This window comes from Sciurus carolinensis, chromosome 11 (assembly GCF_902686445.1).
Source record: "Sciurus carolinensis chromosome 11, mSciCar1.2, whole genome shotgun sequence".
Classification (NCBI taxonomy): Eukaryota; Metazoa; Chordata; class Mammalia; order Rodentia; family Sciuridae; genus Sciurus; species Sciurus carolinensis.
The window spans coordinates 86,026,793-86,044,884 of record NC_062223.1 but is presented as its reverse complement, the minus strand read 5'-3'; the positions used below and the strand labels follow the sequence as shown (position 1 = coordinate 86,044,884).

At 35.5% G+C, this 18,092-nt stretch overlaps 1 protein-coding gene across 15 annotated transcripts in view; it reads left to right on the top strand.

Moving 5' to 3' along the window:
• Dlg2 (discs large MAGUK scaffold protein 2) overlaps window positions 1–18,092 on the top strand; it is a 2,079,243-nt gene that overhangs the window by 1,479,139 nt on the left and 582,012 nt on the right. For all 15 annotated transcript variants that reach the window (XM_047516979.1, XM_047516993.1, XM_047516982.1 and 12 more), the window contains one exon: window positions 638–762. In XM_047516979.1, coding sequence (XP_047372935.1) covers window positions 638–762 — 125 coding nt within the window. The remainder of the gene's footprint in view (window positions 1–637; window positions 763–18,092) is intronic.

Genomic DNA, 18,092 nt, shown 5'->3' with positions numbered 1-18,092 from the left:
TATTATAATATAAACTCCTGAAATTTTCATGCTGTAGCATTATTGGATGCTTTGTCTATTGCTATTACAAATTAAAACCTGTTTGTTATTGAAAGTAGTTCACCTGTATTGTGACAAGAAGGGAGCCCTACCTTCTGAAGTCCAAGTATACGGCATAGGAAAACATTTATTTAATGATTAACATACATTAGAAAGAAAAAACTAAACATAATATAACAAAACACCCACCTTTTACTATTTTATCGGATATTTTCATACAGTTTGTTTCTTTCCATTATTTCTCTTATGAATGTACAGTTTTTGCAACTGATACTCTAAAGACTCTAGGAATTTTTCAAAAAAATACAATTTATAAGCCTTCATTTTCTAATTCATAATGATCATTTTAGTTGTTGCATAAGGAGAACTTTCCTTTAAAACAAAAATTCAATACCTCTTGAATTCTTGCAATGCAGTGACAAGTGAGTATTTTTCCTGACTTTCCTTCGTCTGCTGACTATGCATGTTATGGCTTTGCATACGAGAGTGTCAGTCATCTGATTTCCATTTAAAGAGTAACATGATAACAGAGAGTGCAAGGGAAGCTAGGTATTAGATGACAGATACATCATTTAATATCTGCTTATTGTTTCTACAGGGGAATTCTGGACTGGGATTCAGTATTGCTGGAGGGACAGATAATCCCCACATTGGAGATGACCCTGGCATATTTATTACGAAGATTATACCCGGAGGTGCTGCAGCAGAGGATGGAAGACTCAGGTAAGGATCTGAACATTAGAATTCTTTGGAAGTTGATCTGCTGCTTCAGTGAGACATTCTACCTTTAGGAAATAATAATTCTACAAAACTCCTGTACATGAGAGAGGTTGTCAAAGTAAACTTTCTGTAATGACTTTGCAGATCTCTTGCTACTTTTGGTAGTGGGGTAGGGGTGTAGATCAGTGGTAGAGTACTTGGTACTTGCCAAGCACCTGCAAGACTCTGTGTTCAATCCTGGGCACCAGAAAAGAAGAAAAAGAAAGCAAAGAAAGACTTTGCAATAGGGGAGAGAATACATAACTCTGAATACAACAAGGACAAGTGGGGATTTATAGCCAAGAAGGGGATGTGGATCAGTGGATAGAAAATTGAAAAGAGAAAACATCAGGGATAAGGGGGAGTCTGGCTAAGGGAACTTGACAGGTTTCTTGTTGAAAGCAGGCCTTATTGATAATATATGGATGGTGGAGGATGAGAAAATTTATCTGATACCAAGGATGAGGAACTTTTGCTAAACTTACTCAGCAGGATTTTAAAACTGGAATAAGTAGGCCAAAGACCAAGTCCAAAGTTGAGGCCTAGTAGAGAAGAATCAGAGGAACCTTACTTGAATTTGATCAAAGAGAGTCTTTGTCAGATGGCCCAAGTCCCACGGAGTAGAATGACGCTGGCTTGCATGGAATCACACAGGAAAGTGACCTAAATGGCTCCAATGTAAACTTCATATCCCTTCCTTGTTCTGCTTTGCATTAAGCATGAATGATAAGCCCATTTTCTGTTTTCTTAGGAATCCTCCAAAGACATTTGTCCCCTATCTAGTTGTTCTGATGCAGTGATTACTTTTGACAACTTCATCTTGCAGTTTATACAGGATAATTACATTTTGTTTTTCAGGTATACTTGTATTTCCTATCAACAAGAAAAAACACTTCCATAGGAAACACATTCTACTTGACAATAGAATTTCCAATTCAATTGACAAAATTATTTTCAGAGTAAGGAAATATCCAGGTTGAAGAGTGAGAGGTTTCAAACAGATGCTATGATCCAGGCACGATGGCACTCACCTGTAATCTCAGGGACTCAGGAGGCTGAAGCAGGAGGATTTCAAGTGTGAGGCCAGCCTGGGCAACTTAGCAAGACTGTCTCAAGATAAAAAGGGCTGAAGATGTGGTTCAGTGGAAAAGCACCCTGGGTTCAATCCCTAGTACTACAGCAAAGAAGAAAAGAAAGAGAGGGGAGGAGGAAAGAGACAGAAAGAAAGAGGAAGGAAGAAAGGAAGGCAGGCAGGCAGGTGGGCAGGCAGCCTGGGTGACTATATAATTCTACAAGTCACTCACAGGGGGCATTGTGTTTGTTATTACTGAACTCTGTAGAAGCTCTATTTTAAAAATTTAGCAAAAGACTTGCCATGGAATAATTGAGAAATCAGCGGGCCACAATCACCATTTGAACTCCTCCCTTTACCTGCAAATGGGGGACCCTCCTCTCTGACAAATACTGGCTCTCAGCTTGAGGTAGAACAGACTATGTTACATGCTTGCTCTTCAATTAAGAATGAAAAGTGACATCTCTGAGAGTGCCACCATTCTTTGTCTGCAAGCATGGGAAGCAACCTCATGTCTGTAGAGATAAAGGAAAGTTCCCCTCTCCTGAAAGATCCATTTATTACTTGTAAAGATGAAAATTATAAAGAGAGCCAATATTTACTGAGTTTTTATTATGTGCGAGACATTGCTTTTTCTACTGAGTCACATTTTCCTTTATTCTGACTTCAACCTATTTACTGGTCCTTGCTCTGCTTCCTAGATCCAGGGTTAGGACTGTATTTGTGAACATCACCTTCCAGGACTGTACAATATACAACCTGTGGATTTCTGTACAGTGGTCTTAACTGAAGCAACAAAACACACCTACTCACCAAACCAAGTGGTGGCCACTAGCCTATAGGAAGATAGCTTCTGGGTCCTCCCTTTCATTCTGATGAATCCTTACTACCCTGCTGAGATTGTTCCCCACTTATTGCTACCTGCCTTCACTTGAATGGGCTTGGGGATATCTGAGAATTACAGAATAACAATGGAAAAATCTCACAGCATTACATTAAATACAGATTTTTAGAATTTAAAATTTAGTCCAAGATTCACATTTTTCCCCCTTTGGTACCAGGGATTGAACCCAGGGATGCTTAAACACTGAGTTACATCCCCAGCCCTTTATAAAAATATTTTAAGACAGGGTCTTGCTGTTAATTACTGCCTTGCTAAATTGCTGAGACTGGCTTTGAACTCAAGATCCTCATGCCTCATTCTCCTGAGCCTTTGGGGTTTCAGATATGTGCCACACCTGGCCAAGGTCCACATTTTACAGAGAGGGATAACTGAGACTCAGAAGAGTGATATCCTGAGGAATAAAACATTTTGGGAATCTGCTTTAACTAGAGTTTAAACATCCTGACTCAAATAATGAACATTGTAAAGGACTATTAAGAGATAGTCACATTCAGGCCCCAACTAAGTCCATCTATCTTTTCTCAGTGTAACAAGAACAGTGTTTGAGGCTGGACCAACAAGCTTTGAGGAATATGTTTTTATTTCACCATTGCTCCTAAAATAAGGATATTACAATAAATTTTGAAAAAAATATAGGTTCTAATGTTTATATACTAACTTAATTGACCTTGGACAAGTTAAACTCTTTTAGTTGCCATTTTCCTATCTATAAAATAGCTATTTCACTGCATTATTCAGTGAAGATCACCTAAGTCCTTAGCTAGCCAGGCACATAGTAGGTACTCACTAAATTTTACCAACATTATATCATCCTTTTCTTTGCTAACCTCTGTACCTCTCAGTAGTATTTCCTCTTCTCTACCCTGTTTCTTTCTCCTTATCTCTATTCTCTTTTCTCTCTCCCTTTTACGTTTTCTTCAGTCTCCTTTCACCCTCTATGTGCTTCCCTCCTCTATGTCCTTCCCTTAAGCTTCTTGTTTCTATCTTTACCATCCCTGTTTCTCTAGGTCGTACCTTAACATGAAATTAAAGGTCATTTAAAAAGTGGAAACGGGGTATTGTTTTAAGTTGCTAAATTTGTGATTATCTTCTAGGGAGCCATGGAAAATTAATATGTATATATACATATTACATACATATATATGTGTGTGTGTGTGTGTGTGTGTGTGTGTGCATGTGTGTGTGTGTGTGTGTATACCATTCTAGGAACTAGGAATCTTGGGAACACTATATAAAACTTTCCTGTGTATGCTAAACTACACCCAAAATAAAGTGGAAGTGTTGGCTTTCAGTATAGGTAGAGTGAGAAGTTACTTTTTCTGTAAATAGAATAGACTTCAAACTAAGCTGTGGTCTCAGTGGTTGTCCCAGAAAAGAGATGTGGGGAGAAAAAAAAAAAAAGAGCATAATTTTAGGAGCCAGAGGATCTGGGTTCCAGGTTTAACTTTCTAGCTTTGTGACTTTGGGGGTTCTTTTTAAGATGTCTGCTCTCTGGTTGCCTCATTGGTACTATCTCAGGAAGCTTAATGGCAAGATTAAATGAAAGAAGGGTGGGAAGGAGCTCATTAAAGTGTGAGACCCTCAAAAATCATTGTTATATGCAGAACCAGTCATTTAACAGAATGCTGAACCTGAGCCACAAATTAGTGGCAGCAGGAGAGAAGACTATGGTAGGCAGAATTCTCAGATGACCCCCAATAACTACATCCTTATCTCAATCCCTTACTTCCACCAATAATGCTAGAGATGACCTGTTTTACAGTTTGTTGTCAGTATTTCGTGTGCTTGCACATATTTCATGTTGGGCTATTTTCCAGGGGGTAAATAAAAGTATATTTCTTTGCTTTCCTTTGCATTTTTTAGATTAACAGTAAGACAAAACTTTCAATAAATGTTAGCAGTCATTTATATTTTGCCTTCTAGAATTTGAGAGCATAACTTATCTTTAAAAATAAGAACTTTTTAGAAAGAACAGTAGGTTTTTCCTTCAAAGAAAAATAGGTATATTTCCATGCTTTGAAGAATGATTTTTGTTTCTACACTTATATCTGAATCATAAAAATGCCCTCTGTGCAGCTTGAAGTCCCTAGATTGCCAGGGACTGATATTGATATGTCATCCTGGGGAACAGCTATCACATGACATCCTCCACTTGGCAATGCAGCAATGACATTTTACAGAACAGTGCATTTATTAAACCCATCCACAGCACAAAAGCAGAGTGTAGAAGCAGGCAGAAAAGATGGCTGCTTGCCAGTTTCCTGACAAGTGACACAATTTAATCTAGCCCTCAAAAAAATCATTTCTACTCCTAGACAGGATGAAAGAAAAGGTTGTTGTTTTTTTCCTTTAAGTCCATTACTTCATTTATTAGTTCTGTGTCTGTTTTTAGGTAAGGTTGGTTCTGTCTTTATAAAAGCTAAAATAACATACATGTTCATTTCAAACAAGAATAATATTGACTGTACTGAAGTTCAACTACAATGTCAAACTGAAAATTCACCTATCAGTGTTTCAAGAATGCATCCCTTGTGTACAAGCCACAACATTGAACTTTCAACTCTCCTTTGGCAAGTCATTTATTTATTATTTCATTAATGTGTATCCATTAATCCACTAGTAATTTAAAAATAAGAATGTGAGAAAAAGAAGGGAAGAATAGGTAAAAGGACACAAATAAGGAAATGGGAAAAAAGGTTGGTAATCATCAGCATGTGAAGACATCATATAACTCAGAAATGGAGAAAGAAAACCTAAATTTCATATTTTTTTTTCTGTACAAATGAGAAGCCCCAGGTAGAAAAAAGGAACAACTTCTAAATATCACAGTATGAAACTTATTCCCAAGAGCCCTCTTTCTAATGGTTTAAGAAGAAAACAAATATTTTCAGTAAGTGAAACAGCATAAGAGATTGATAAACTCTTGGAGTACTTCTCCATGTGAACTTTCTTCTTTATTCAGCCTGAGTCCAAACTTTGCTTCCATTATCATATTCCCTCTCTGACTATAACTCTACTTCCTCCTTCTTATAAGGTCTTCTGTGATTACATTCATTCACACAGATAATGTGGAATAACCTCCCCATCTCAAGATCCTTAATTTAATTATACCTTTAAAGTCTCTTTCCATATAAAGTAACACCTTCACAGGTACCAGGGCTTAGGATATAAATTTCTTGTGACTGGTAGTGTGTAGAGGAGGTGCTAGTCACCTTACCCAGATTTCAATATTTATTTCTTCAAAGAAGACATACGAATGACCAATGGGCATATGAAAAGATACTCAACATCATTATTCATAGGGGAACTCCAAATCAAAACTACATACCTACTAGGACAACTACAATCAAAATGGTGGACAAGAACAAATATAGACAAGGAGGTAGAGAAATTAGAACCCTCAGAACTGCTGATGGGAATGTAAACAGGTGCAGCAACTTGGGAAAGCAGTCTGGCTGTCCAACAGACAGTTAAAAAGAAATACCATATAATGAGCAATTCTACTTCTAGTTATATCCTCAATAGAATTGAAAGCATATGTTCACACAAAAACTTGTACCTTCATGTTCATAGCAGCATTAATTGTAATAGCCAAAAAATGGAAGGATACTATCCAAATGTCCACCAAGGGATGAATCAATAGACAAATTGTGGTACATCTATACAATGGAATATTATTTATCTATAGGAAGGAATGGAGATCAGTAGAATAGAGGAAAGGGATCAGGTAGGAAAAGGGGAGGGAGGATGGAAGATAATATTAGCCAAATTATACTGTTATTCTTTGTGCAAACACAAATACGTGCCAACAATCCCACCATTATGTGCAACTGTAATGAACCAGTAAAAAATGGAAAAAAGGAAGGATGTATCAATACATCCTAAAACATTGATGAACCTTGAAATTTAGTATTCTAAATTAAACCATATGCAAATAGCCACATATGTTGTACCATTTTATAAAACTAACAAATATCTGTGAAATGTCTAGAATAGAGAAATGCATATAGGTGGAGACTAGATTAGTTGTTGCCAGAGGCTGGAAATGGATATGAGATTTGGGGGAGTTATGAAAATGTTCTATAATTGGATAGTACTGAAAAATAATTATACTAAAAAATAATTAATAATGAAAAAATTAAAACCCACTGAAATGTATACTTTAAAAGAGTTGATTTACAATATGTGAATTATATCTCACTAATGCTATTATTCCAGATAGGCCACCATTCATTTATGGCATAAAATAGTCCTATTCACAAATCTGAGAGATTTCTCCTTACTTTCAGGAAGCTCACAATATCTTTATATTATTATGCATTTAAAGCTATAATTCAGTGAAGTTCTAAAATCTATTCACTTAGTAGAGAAAATTATTTGTTTGGTCTTCATGTCTATATGGTATAAGTAACTTTTAAGTAGGCAAATATTACACCATGCTCCCATTTCCTAATCTTATTAACAGACATTTGACCTTGTGTCCTGGCTGCTAAAATATCAACAATGTATAGAAATTTCCTGATAAGCAGTGTTTCTGTCTTCAAAGGCTGAAAATAAATTTCTGAATTACTTTAAAATTTATAAGGATTAATTCAGACTTTTAGGAGGTCCAGTTATCCATTGCACTCAATAAAGAACAGAATGGCATAGTGATTCCTCACAGAGAAATAACAGAATTGTTAAGACATAGATGTGATTGTTCATATCCCCTAAGATTGGTTCCATGAAACCTGAAAAATTCTGATTCAATTCTATCTCCTGTTACATGCACAGGGAGCAATTTATGGCATTGTTCATAGGTATAGACCTAAATTTGCAGCTCAGATTGAAAGGTAACAAGAAGCACCGCACTGCTCTAGTGAAGGCAAGAGACCTGGAGACTCCTGCCACTAACCAGCTGTGAGATGCTGGGAAGGTCACAGAACCTTCTCAAAATTACCATCTTTCTCCATAAAATGAACATTGTAGAGGATCTTCAGGAATTTTTAGCTTTAAAATCATATTCTAATCATCTGATGATTGTTGCCAACCTGAAAAGTTCAGAATGCTATTATAATGGCCAAGCAATCAACTCTTTGTTTTGACTGAATCTATAGTTCTGAGAAGATCCACTCCTCACTACATTTATATATCAAAGAGTTGATTGCATCATTAAATGCTGATAAGATGTCTGGTTTTTGTTTTTATTTATTTCTAACAGTCTCTCAAGAAGACGTGTTGTCATCAGAATCTTCTGATACTACAGTTGATATTGATTATAGCAAATAGCTCTGTGTGATCTAGACCATAACAAAATGATAGGGGAAGGGAGGAGGGAAATACACTCAAATTTATCTCCTGATTTCTAATTCAAAGGTAGCCCCAGTTATTTTTAAGAATTCATTTTTCTGAGCAGTTTCAAACTATATCATATTTAGAAAGGTCTAACATTATGGGAAGTTTGTACAGCATCACATCACTGCAAATTAGCTTAATAGTTAGATGCCAAAATCATAAAGGTGTTAGAGTTACTGTCAAAAAAGAAAGAAAAAGGAAAGTAGATCTGGGCAGCAGTTAAACTGGTGAAAACAGATTTTATTTAGGGACTAACACAGGGAAAAAGAGACCTCAACATAGAAATGGACTCAGTTCTAAATAAAACATGCAGAAGTGGGGATTTATAGACTAAGAGCAAGGTAAAATTCAGTAGATGGAAAATTACTAAGATGAAACATCAGGGGCAAGTGGAGATTGCTACTAAATGGACCTAATGGGATTATTGCTAAAAGCAGGCAAGGATGATCATATATAAAGAGTAAGGAATTTATCTCTAAACAAATTTAGCAGGATTCTTGCTAACACTGAGCAATGCAGAATTGACAGGATGGACATTGACATCCAAGGTCAAAGCCTGGTTAGGAAGAGGCTTAGATAAGCCTGATTAAGTGTTGTTTAAGAGAAGACTTTATCACTCATTATTAAGTTCATGCAGTGGTAAGCCCCAGGTTTACCCTGACATTGGCAGAAACTGGCAATAGCAGAAAAGAAGTCTCACATATCATCTTCTGAGTGACTTCAAGTTAGACAAAATTTGCTCCCAAGGTACCCTTTACCCTTTCCCACTCCCATCCCCACCTCCACCCCAGAAAAACACATTCTATTTTAGTTTCTTAGAGGAATCTGAGGTTGGAAAGTCAAGTTAGAAATTAGATCTGTTAGATTCTTCAGAGTTCCATACCAGAGAATTTCCGTACAAGGCGAGCAGGCCCCAGCCTTCAGCTTAAAGCACCTCCCTACACTTTTAGCTACCTAGCCCTAGCAGTCTCCTACACATGAGGTACCCTGAGTGCAAGCCTGTGACACTTTCATTTGCACACTCAAGCTCCATCTACTACTTCTTCAAATAGTTGCCATTTGACCACCTTGGAGCCTAGGATTTTGCATAAAGCCTGCACCTTTAACTCTTGTGAACATGAACTTGGGAAAGAGGTCTATATAACCACTGCAGTTCACTGAAACCCACTGCAGTCCTTTGGTGAAGGAATTCCAGAATGTATATCTTAGGGTAGATGGGAGTAAATCCTAGGTGACTACCTCCCCTGAGCCTTATGGACTGTGCATGAAGTGATCATTATTGAGCATTAATTCTTTACAAATGAACTGATAAGTATGATAGGAGGAATATGTTTATTGAGTTTGGGGCCCAGTAAAAAGAAAATGAACAAATATGTGTGTTATTGGTAGAGTTCTTGGTTTTTTAAGTTTCTCATATTACATTTTGTGCTAGTCATGTTGCTTTCATCCCAAATTAGTAGAGAATAATTTTATTTTGTCTTAATGATACTTCATTTTTTTGCTTATATGAAAGTTATTTTTGAGGTACCCTTCATATACCTTCATTCTGTGTGTCTCAAATCATCATTTTATTTATTTACTGTTTTTCATAACATCTAGCACTGTTCCTTACACATAGTAGAAACTTACAGTTAAAAAGATCTACCATTTATTGAAATGATTTCCATAAGCTTACTGAAGCTTAAAGATGTTATTTATAAATGGAAGAGAAAGTATTGTCTCTGACTCCAAGAGCCAATTTTTTTTACAAGAGTACATGGTTACAATTATCAGCAGATGAATTACTCAACATATATTTAAGAATCTATGAACACAAAGCCCTACCAATATCCCATGGTCATGGTGTTAAAAAATACATAAATAAATAAAATAAAGGTATTGCATCCATCTATAACTTAAAAAAATTAAAAACACAAATACAACAAAATGGCACCCAAATTCTTTGAGGTCTTCAAAAAATGACTGATTGGTGTAGTTTGCCAGTTCGGTCACTATATAAACCTATACAAAAATATAACAAATATAAACAATTTTGGTTTTCAAACTAGTTTATTTCTCTGTTTATAAAGTAAGGATATTTCTTGTAGAAAATTTGGAAAATACAAACATGTATAAACGAAATTAGAATCATTCATACTCCCATTGCTAGAAGGACCTATTTATCACATTTCTTCCTTTTCAGTGCATTTTTTATAGTTGAACAGTTTGTCCTGCCTTTTTTATTTGATATCTCTGTGTAGGCATTTCCTTACATAAAAAATAATTTGTAAACATTAGTTCGAATGACTACAAAATTGCATGCCATATGGATATGACATTATTCAACTTTTATCATATTTTGAATGTTTAAATTTTTATTGCACTGTTATGGACTTATTTGTTGAGAGATTTTAAGAGAATCCAGATTAGTATTCCTAGGATAGTTGTTACTCATTTCTGGATTTGAAATTAATTGTTTTAAGTATTCCCAGTTAGTTTTCATTTGTTTTTGTAGGGGGGTGGGGTTGTTTGGTTGGTTGGTTTTTATTTTGTTTTATTTTTGTTTCTGGGGATTGAACCCAGGGATGCTTTACCATTGAGATACATCACTAGCACTTTTTATTTTTTTATTTTGAGACTGGTCTTAAACTTGGTACCCTCTTGCCTTAGCTTCCAGAGTCACTGAGATTACAGGTATGTGCCACCACACCTGACCTGTTTTATTTTAAATCATATAATAGAAATTTTCATTTACAATCATATGCATAAATTAAGAAAAACAGCTTTCACTCGATAAGACCAGCTTCTAGAGAGGTGGAAACATTTAGTGTCCAATTCATTCCAACACACAAGCTAAGACAACTTAGAAGTCATCCTCAGCGCAACAGCCTAGAATTGATCTGTGAAGACCCATGTTATTTGAATTTGCCCTAGATCATTTTGGGTTGGCAAGTTAATCTGGTATTTAGAGCAAGATATTAGGGCCACAATTTATAACTCACAATATGCCAGTAATAATTAAAATGCTGTTATAATTTCCCTTCTACTCCTGCCTTCCATTAACTTCTTTAATTATTATAGCCTAATTTGGCAGCCAATTACTGAAGTGAAAGGTAGACCACTAAAAAAAAAACAAGAAAAGAAAAGCAATGCTACCTTTCAGAAGACAATGAATTAAAGGATGCATTATCAGCTGCTATTGTTCATGTCTACTGAATGTTTAATGTCTGTGTTAAAACATGGACAAATTCTTTCATCATCATTATCCCAGGTACAGATTATTGTTATATCACATATATTTCAGAGCTTCAGTTAGAGGCATCTTATGGATTAATCACTTGTTGCCATTTGTAAGAGTACCAGAACTGCTTTTTATGCCATGAACTATCTTCTCTGTGTTTCCACACATGATTTGATATTCAGATCAAGGCCTCTAGCATATAGACATGAGTTAGAAAAGTAAATGAGCCAAGTCATTATTTCAACTGTGGGAGTGAGAAAAGGTAGTTTTGGGATTTTCAATGTGGTGGATAAGATATTTTTGAATGAATGATATACTATTACCTTCTTCTTTGGCATGTCCCTGAAGTTTGAAAATTACATGATGTAGTGAACTTAAGGCAAAAAGCAAATATTTATTAAGTGGAGGGACTCTGTCTTTTTGCCCCTCAACTTTTGTTATCCACACCTCCATAGATACTGTTATATTTGCTCCCATCAGGGCACAGGGAGCTGGAATGGAAAAGGAAACAAGAAGTTGCACCTTCAAGGACCTCTCAGTCCAGCATATTTTTAACATAAATTTAGAGTTGAAATGAGTGCTATAAAAGGAAAATACATAGTCCTATGAAAAACTGTCAATAGCATAGCCCAATCTAGTCCAGAGTATTCAAGGGAAGCCCAGAGAGAAGAGATATTTAAGTCTGAACATAAAGAATAAGTAAATGGGCCAGAGGAGTCTTTAGGATGAGAGAGCCTGTCCAAAGGCTGGGGAAGGGACTGTCCCTGGTGAGACAGGGTAGACTGACACAAAGTGAACGTGAGCAGGTAAGAAATCAGATAGAGTGAGTCTTGAATGCCATAGTAAATAGTTTGTTTTTATCCATCTAAAAGAAACATAAAATCTTGACTATTCAATGGAGAAAATGACTCAACTAGATTGCTGTCTAGAGAGAAGTTGCTCTGATTGTTGTGGGAGTCTGTCTTAGCTGGTGAGAGTGCTTGTAGGTTGAGAAGTTAAGATGCTATTCTAGTAATTTAGGTGATCACGGAGTGTTGACAAAAGAGTACAAGAAGTAGATGCATTTTTTTTAATATTTAAGGAATAAACTTGGTAAGTCTTAATGATCAATAGGAGTGGGAAGTGAGGGGAACTGTTAGTCTTTAAATAATTCACCTGTGCCTTTTCTGGCTTAGGCCCCTATATATATTTTTGGTTACAAAGAATTCACCATCTGGTCAAATCATTGAAGGATGACTTTGAACTATGGAGTGTAGCCAGTGGTAAGGACTAGTAGAGAGGCAAAGTTGAAAGTTTAGTTGAATAGTTCCATTTTGAATAATGTTAAGTTTCAGATGCTTACAAGGAATTCAAGTGGAGATAGCAAAGAAAAGGTTGAACATACTGAGTTGAAACTCTGAGAGATCTGACTAGAAATGATACTGAGAAATTGTTAAAGTTAAAAGAATTACAAGATTAATTTGAAAAGATGTAAAATAAAAAGAAAATAGGACCACGGACTAAGTCCTGAGTAATTTCAAACTTTTGGGTGTAAGTTCAGAGGTTTTTTTAAATTTGAATAATGCATGCTCCTAGAAGGACTCCCAATTCCCAGATCTTTAATTCTACCTGACCAAGAAGTAGCCTGTAGCTTTGTGGAGGTACTTCTTTCCTGCTTCCAAATTATATTTACTATTCTACCATTTTTCAAAGGAAAAGTATTTATCTTGTCCATTCCAAATTCTTCCATGGTTAATTTCCCTAGGTATAAAGAAAAAAACCTGAAATATTATTGTCCAGAATGGAAAAAAGTCTATGACACCAATAATTGGGTGACGAATCCTTTCATTAAATCTTTTTTTTTTTTTTTTGCTTTAAGAAGATTGAAAATTGTTGGTTGCCAGATCGCTAAAATAATTTCAATTATAGATCATAGGATTTAGGGCCTATAACTTGGAAGGAATTGCAAAGTTCTCTTCCCATTCCCAGATACTTGCTTATATGAGCAAGATTTCCAAGTACTGACATCTATATAAATGAAGAAGGGAATTCTTACCTTATTTTAATCTTAATTCATTTCAATCTATGGAGTTAGGAGCTAATTTCAAAAAACTCTACTTATCCCACTGAGAAGAATTCCCAGTAAAATTTTATTTTTATTATTTTAGATTTATCAGTTGAATTTCCTAATACTTTGTAGTGATTTTGATTAATTGTGTCCCATTAATTATCATAGTAACTGTATCTTATAGAAATTATAAAGTACATAGTTTTAGGGTCACAGAAAATGTGGAAAAAATCAAAAGAATATGAAACATGCATTTGTTTCACATAACTATTTTAGAATAGTGGATATAAGATGTTCTAACATATAAATGTACTAGGATAAAACTCTGTAGGTAAGTTGAGTGGAAACATAAGTTTGAGAAGAAAAAAGAAATATATAAATGTCTAACTATTCCAGGAGATCTTGTTCATTCATATTTTAAATTATGAGCATGAACTTCAAATCAGTATGTATATATTTCCACTGGTTATATTTGAAGTAGTGATGTAAATGTGAAAAAAAATAGAATTTCACAGTTCAAAGTAGGCCAAAAATTACATCCTTTGATACTATTTAAATTTATGATGGAAAAATTAGACGTCAATTTGCAACATGCAAAATGGAGGATGGTTGTTTTTTTCCCTCTTCTTTCTTATTTATAAGTGTGAAGACCAGTACACTAGAGAACTAAAATGGATATGTAAGAAAGGGTAACCAGAATATTAGAAAGGAATACAAAGCAAGCAGAGTCTTGGAAGACAGAAGAGCATTTCAATGAGGGAATGAGCAGCCGAGCTTCACATTATTGTGAGATGCACCAAGAAGACTAAAGAAATTACACTAGATTTGGCCAGATCTAGCACACTGGTCAACTTAGTAGGAGTGTTTTCTATGTTATTTTTGATAGGGGCATTGTGAGGGACTCAGAATTTAATAAAAAGAGATTAAGAAGGAAGAAATAGCATGTAAACAGCTCTTCTGATAAGAGTGATTTGTGAAGAGGAAAGAGACAGAATGGAAGGCAAAGGAAGTTGCCAGGTTAATGACTTTTTTAAAAATAGGAGATGCCAAAATGTGTTTAAATATTCAGAGAATGGCATAAGTAAAAACTGGGTTTGAAAATGTAAGCTGTAAAGTATAAGTGATCAGTGAGGTCTTTAAAAGGATGTGAATTCTTCTGAATCAGAAAGAACAATTTGTCCATTATAATAAGAAGAGAGGAGAACATGGGTTTGCATGTTGTGAGATATGTGAATCTGACTTAGGAAATTGAAGGATTTTTCATTAATGAGTTCATTTTTCGGTGGGGACAAAAGAGTCAAATTTATTTACTAGAAGTGACTCAGGAAAGAAAGGTTTTGGAGATTATCTTTGCCGAAAGAGAGATAAAGCTGACCAGGGTGAAGGGCAGTGTTACATTTGGAGATCGTAAATTATAGTGAGTCCCATCACTTGAGGGTTTTTTCCCACACTTCAGTGTTTAGCTGCTCTGGAAGAAGTAATGAAGAAGGTGGAAGTTTAGGTTCAATTAGGGTTGAGAATTTGCCCAACAATTGTTAACAGAAGAATCAAGGGACAGTGGCATGAATAGGAGTGATAGATGGCAAAACAACAACAAAATCAAACAGACAAAAAACAAGACCAGAGGCTGTAAGGCTAATGTGTAATTCTTATTTCTGAATGGCTAGATATATAGAAGTTGGTACCAGAGGCTACTACAGTTGTCACAGGGGTCCTAGGAAATGTGTGATTTTGATTTTGGCTCTCCTACCTTCTCGTAGCTTCTCTCTCCTGCTGCCCTATTACCTATAACATTCTTCCATGAATTTGCCCATCATAGACATACTTTGCCATGCTCCAAAAGTCTCATTAACAGTTATAAAGCCATGCAGAAAATATGAATCGCTAACCAATGTGTTTCTTTATGTTTCAAAAGAAAATTATGAATTTAAGTGAGACCAGATATCTGGAAAGCAAGAAGGTATTTGTGAGCAAGTTTACTTTCTTGGTTTCCTTAATCCTTTTGCCATCATCCCCACACCTCTGAATTATATCTCCACAGCTGAGAACAAATATAATGGGGTAAGCGTACATTTACAAACACCAGTTCTCCAGCTCTGGTTTTATGAAATCACAGAATGTCACCATTCATCTGAAAATGTGTCATCAATTTTCATCACAAAGTTAATTTGAATTTGTTTTATGAAATGTGATTTAGCCTAGGAAGAGGTGAGGAGTGTGGATATTATGAAATCACATAAACAATAACAGTTGATTATTGTAGCTCAGAAAAGGTCAGAAAGCAGCATTGCTAATCATCTACCCTTGAAAATTAGCACCTTCAGGCAATTTAGCATTATCTGCTGTATAGAGAATTGCTCACAACCTTTGCCAGTTCCAAATAATTCCAATAATTATAGGTTTGAGTTTAAGAAGGTCTTTGAGTTAGAGATATCAGAATTCAAATTTGGGTAACAAGATTATATATGCTTTATTGTTAGTAAGCCCAATCTAAACTATGCAGAATTATTATTCACTCATCCATCACTTCATTCAATAATTCATTTATTTGAATGTTTATTGAGTACATACTATGGGCTCAGCACTCACTGTTTTAGGCACAAAATATTCAATCAGACTGTGTTCCTGCTCTAAGGAACTTATATTTTTATCTGTTAGGTAGAACATAAATAAATATACAAAATATTCCAAAATACTAAGTGCTATGTATAGAAAAAGACAGAGTGATATACTGATGAGTGCCTAGTAACTACTTTGAATTAAGTGATGGAGTTAGGTTTCTCTGAAGAGATGAATTATAAGCAAAGATCTTGATAACAAAACAAAGTTAGCCTAGTAAAGAGGAGCAAAAATCTCTCAAAACTGAGGAAACAGTAAGTTCAAGTACCCTAAGGCAGAATTGAGCCAGGTATGTCCTTGGAACAGAAGTAGAACCAGTGAGACTGGAGAGAAGGGCGAGGGGACAGCAGGACAAAAAAGAGAACACAGAGTCACACAGGCTTGGATTTCCTCTTAAATGACACAGGAAGGGCTTGCATGGTTTATGCAAAAGATGAGTACACCATTTGATTTAAATTTCAAAATTGGAACCCAGGCTTCCACGTAGTTAATATTATAGAGAATAGGAGTAGAATCTGAATCAACATGTCTGGGTGGAAGTGGGAGTAGGGGATATGAAGAAAAGTGGGTGGACTAGGGACTGTATTGGAGTGAGAAGCAATCAGTAGTGCTGATATGGATGTGGATGGTGAGAGAAACAAAGAAATAAGGAAATTTGGATGGATGGTGGTATCTTATTACATGAGGAGTCCAGCTGACCCTTAGTAGTAAAAAGAGATAAGATTTCTTCAGTCATAGAGTCTACCTTCTGGTGGAAGGAATATAATAAATAAAGAAATAAATGAATTAACTAATATAAGTATCACATTTTTTACTGAACTACACAAATGCTAAAAATGAATTCCCTATAGCAACCAGTGAATTTACTTGCCCTGTCATGAGATTTGATATTTATCATTTTAAGAATCTTTGAAAATGCTAAAAATCTTGAGTATCTTAAACATCTCAGAGACTACTAAAATAACTTGCCATTAAGTATATATTTGTCCTTTGTAAATATAAGCACAGAACTCATTAGCTGGCTTGTAAGATACTCTATATTTCAGGGTCTGGGGTGCAGTGGGGAATATCTCTTATACTCTTGGTAAGTGAAGAACAGTCCAAGATAAGGGGCATGTTTACAAGCAGTTTGCAGCATAGTATACTTGAATTCTTACTTATGGATCATTTCTCCTGTTTCTGCGGAAACTAAACTTTGAGAATTAAAATAATCAGACAAATAATAAACAAAAACTTGATATTAAAAACCTAAAGTGTAAAAGTTAGAAAAACTTGTTCAGTCTAGTGCTGATCTTACAGGAATGTGATAGAGGTTGCTACCCCTGTGATGTGCTTTTATAGATCTCTTCCTCCCTGTTCCCTGGGTCAGGGGCTAGTATCTGATTCACCATGTGTCCTCAGTATCTAAACCATACCTGGCAAAGTATAGCATATGTTCAATAAATGTTGGTTGAATGTGTATGGATACCACATACCTTTTTCAACTAATATTTGACCTCTTATTGTTAGTGATCATTTGTTTTTGTTTGGACCTAACCCTGTCACTGGAGTTCTTTTTTAATGTAGATACAGTCTGTTAGGGTGATTAAATTTTTTTTTTATTGTATACAAATGGGATACATGTTGTTTCTTTATTTGTACATAGAGTCAAGGCATACCATTTGTGTAATCATATGTTTACATAGGGCAATGATGTTTATTTTTTTCCCTTCCCCCCCACCCCTCCCACCCCTCTTTTCCCTCTATACAGTCCTTCTTTCCTTCATTCTTACCGCTCTCCTTATCCCTAACAGGGTGATTAAATTTGAATTCAGTTGTCTTTATAGCAGGAAGGCTGAGATGGCATGAGAAGACAGCATTCTTATGAGGATGGTATGTGGATACTGACAGCAAGATGTCATTGATTAACTTCCACACTTCTACATTTATTTATTTATTTATCAAATATATAATCTGTGCCAGACACCATTTGAGGCACTAAACATGCAAAAGTGAATGAGATACGATTTCTCTCCCAAGTGACTCATGATTTAGAAATGGAAATAAACAAAAAATTTCTTCTCTCTTTTCTCCCAAGTATAATCCTTGAGCATATCTA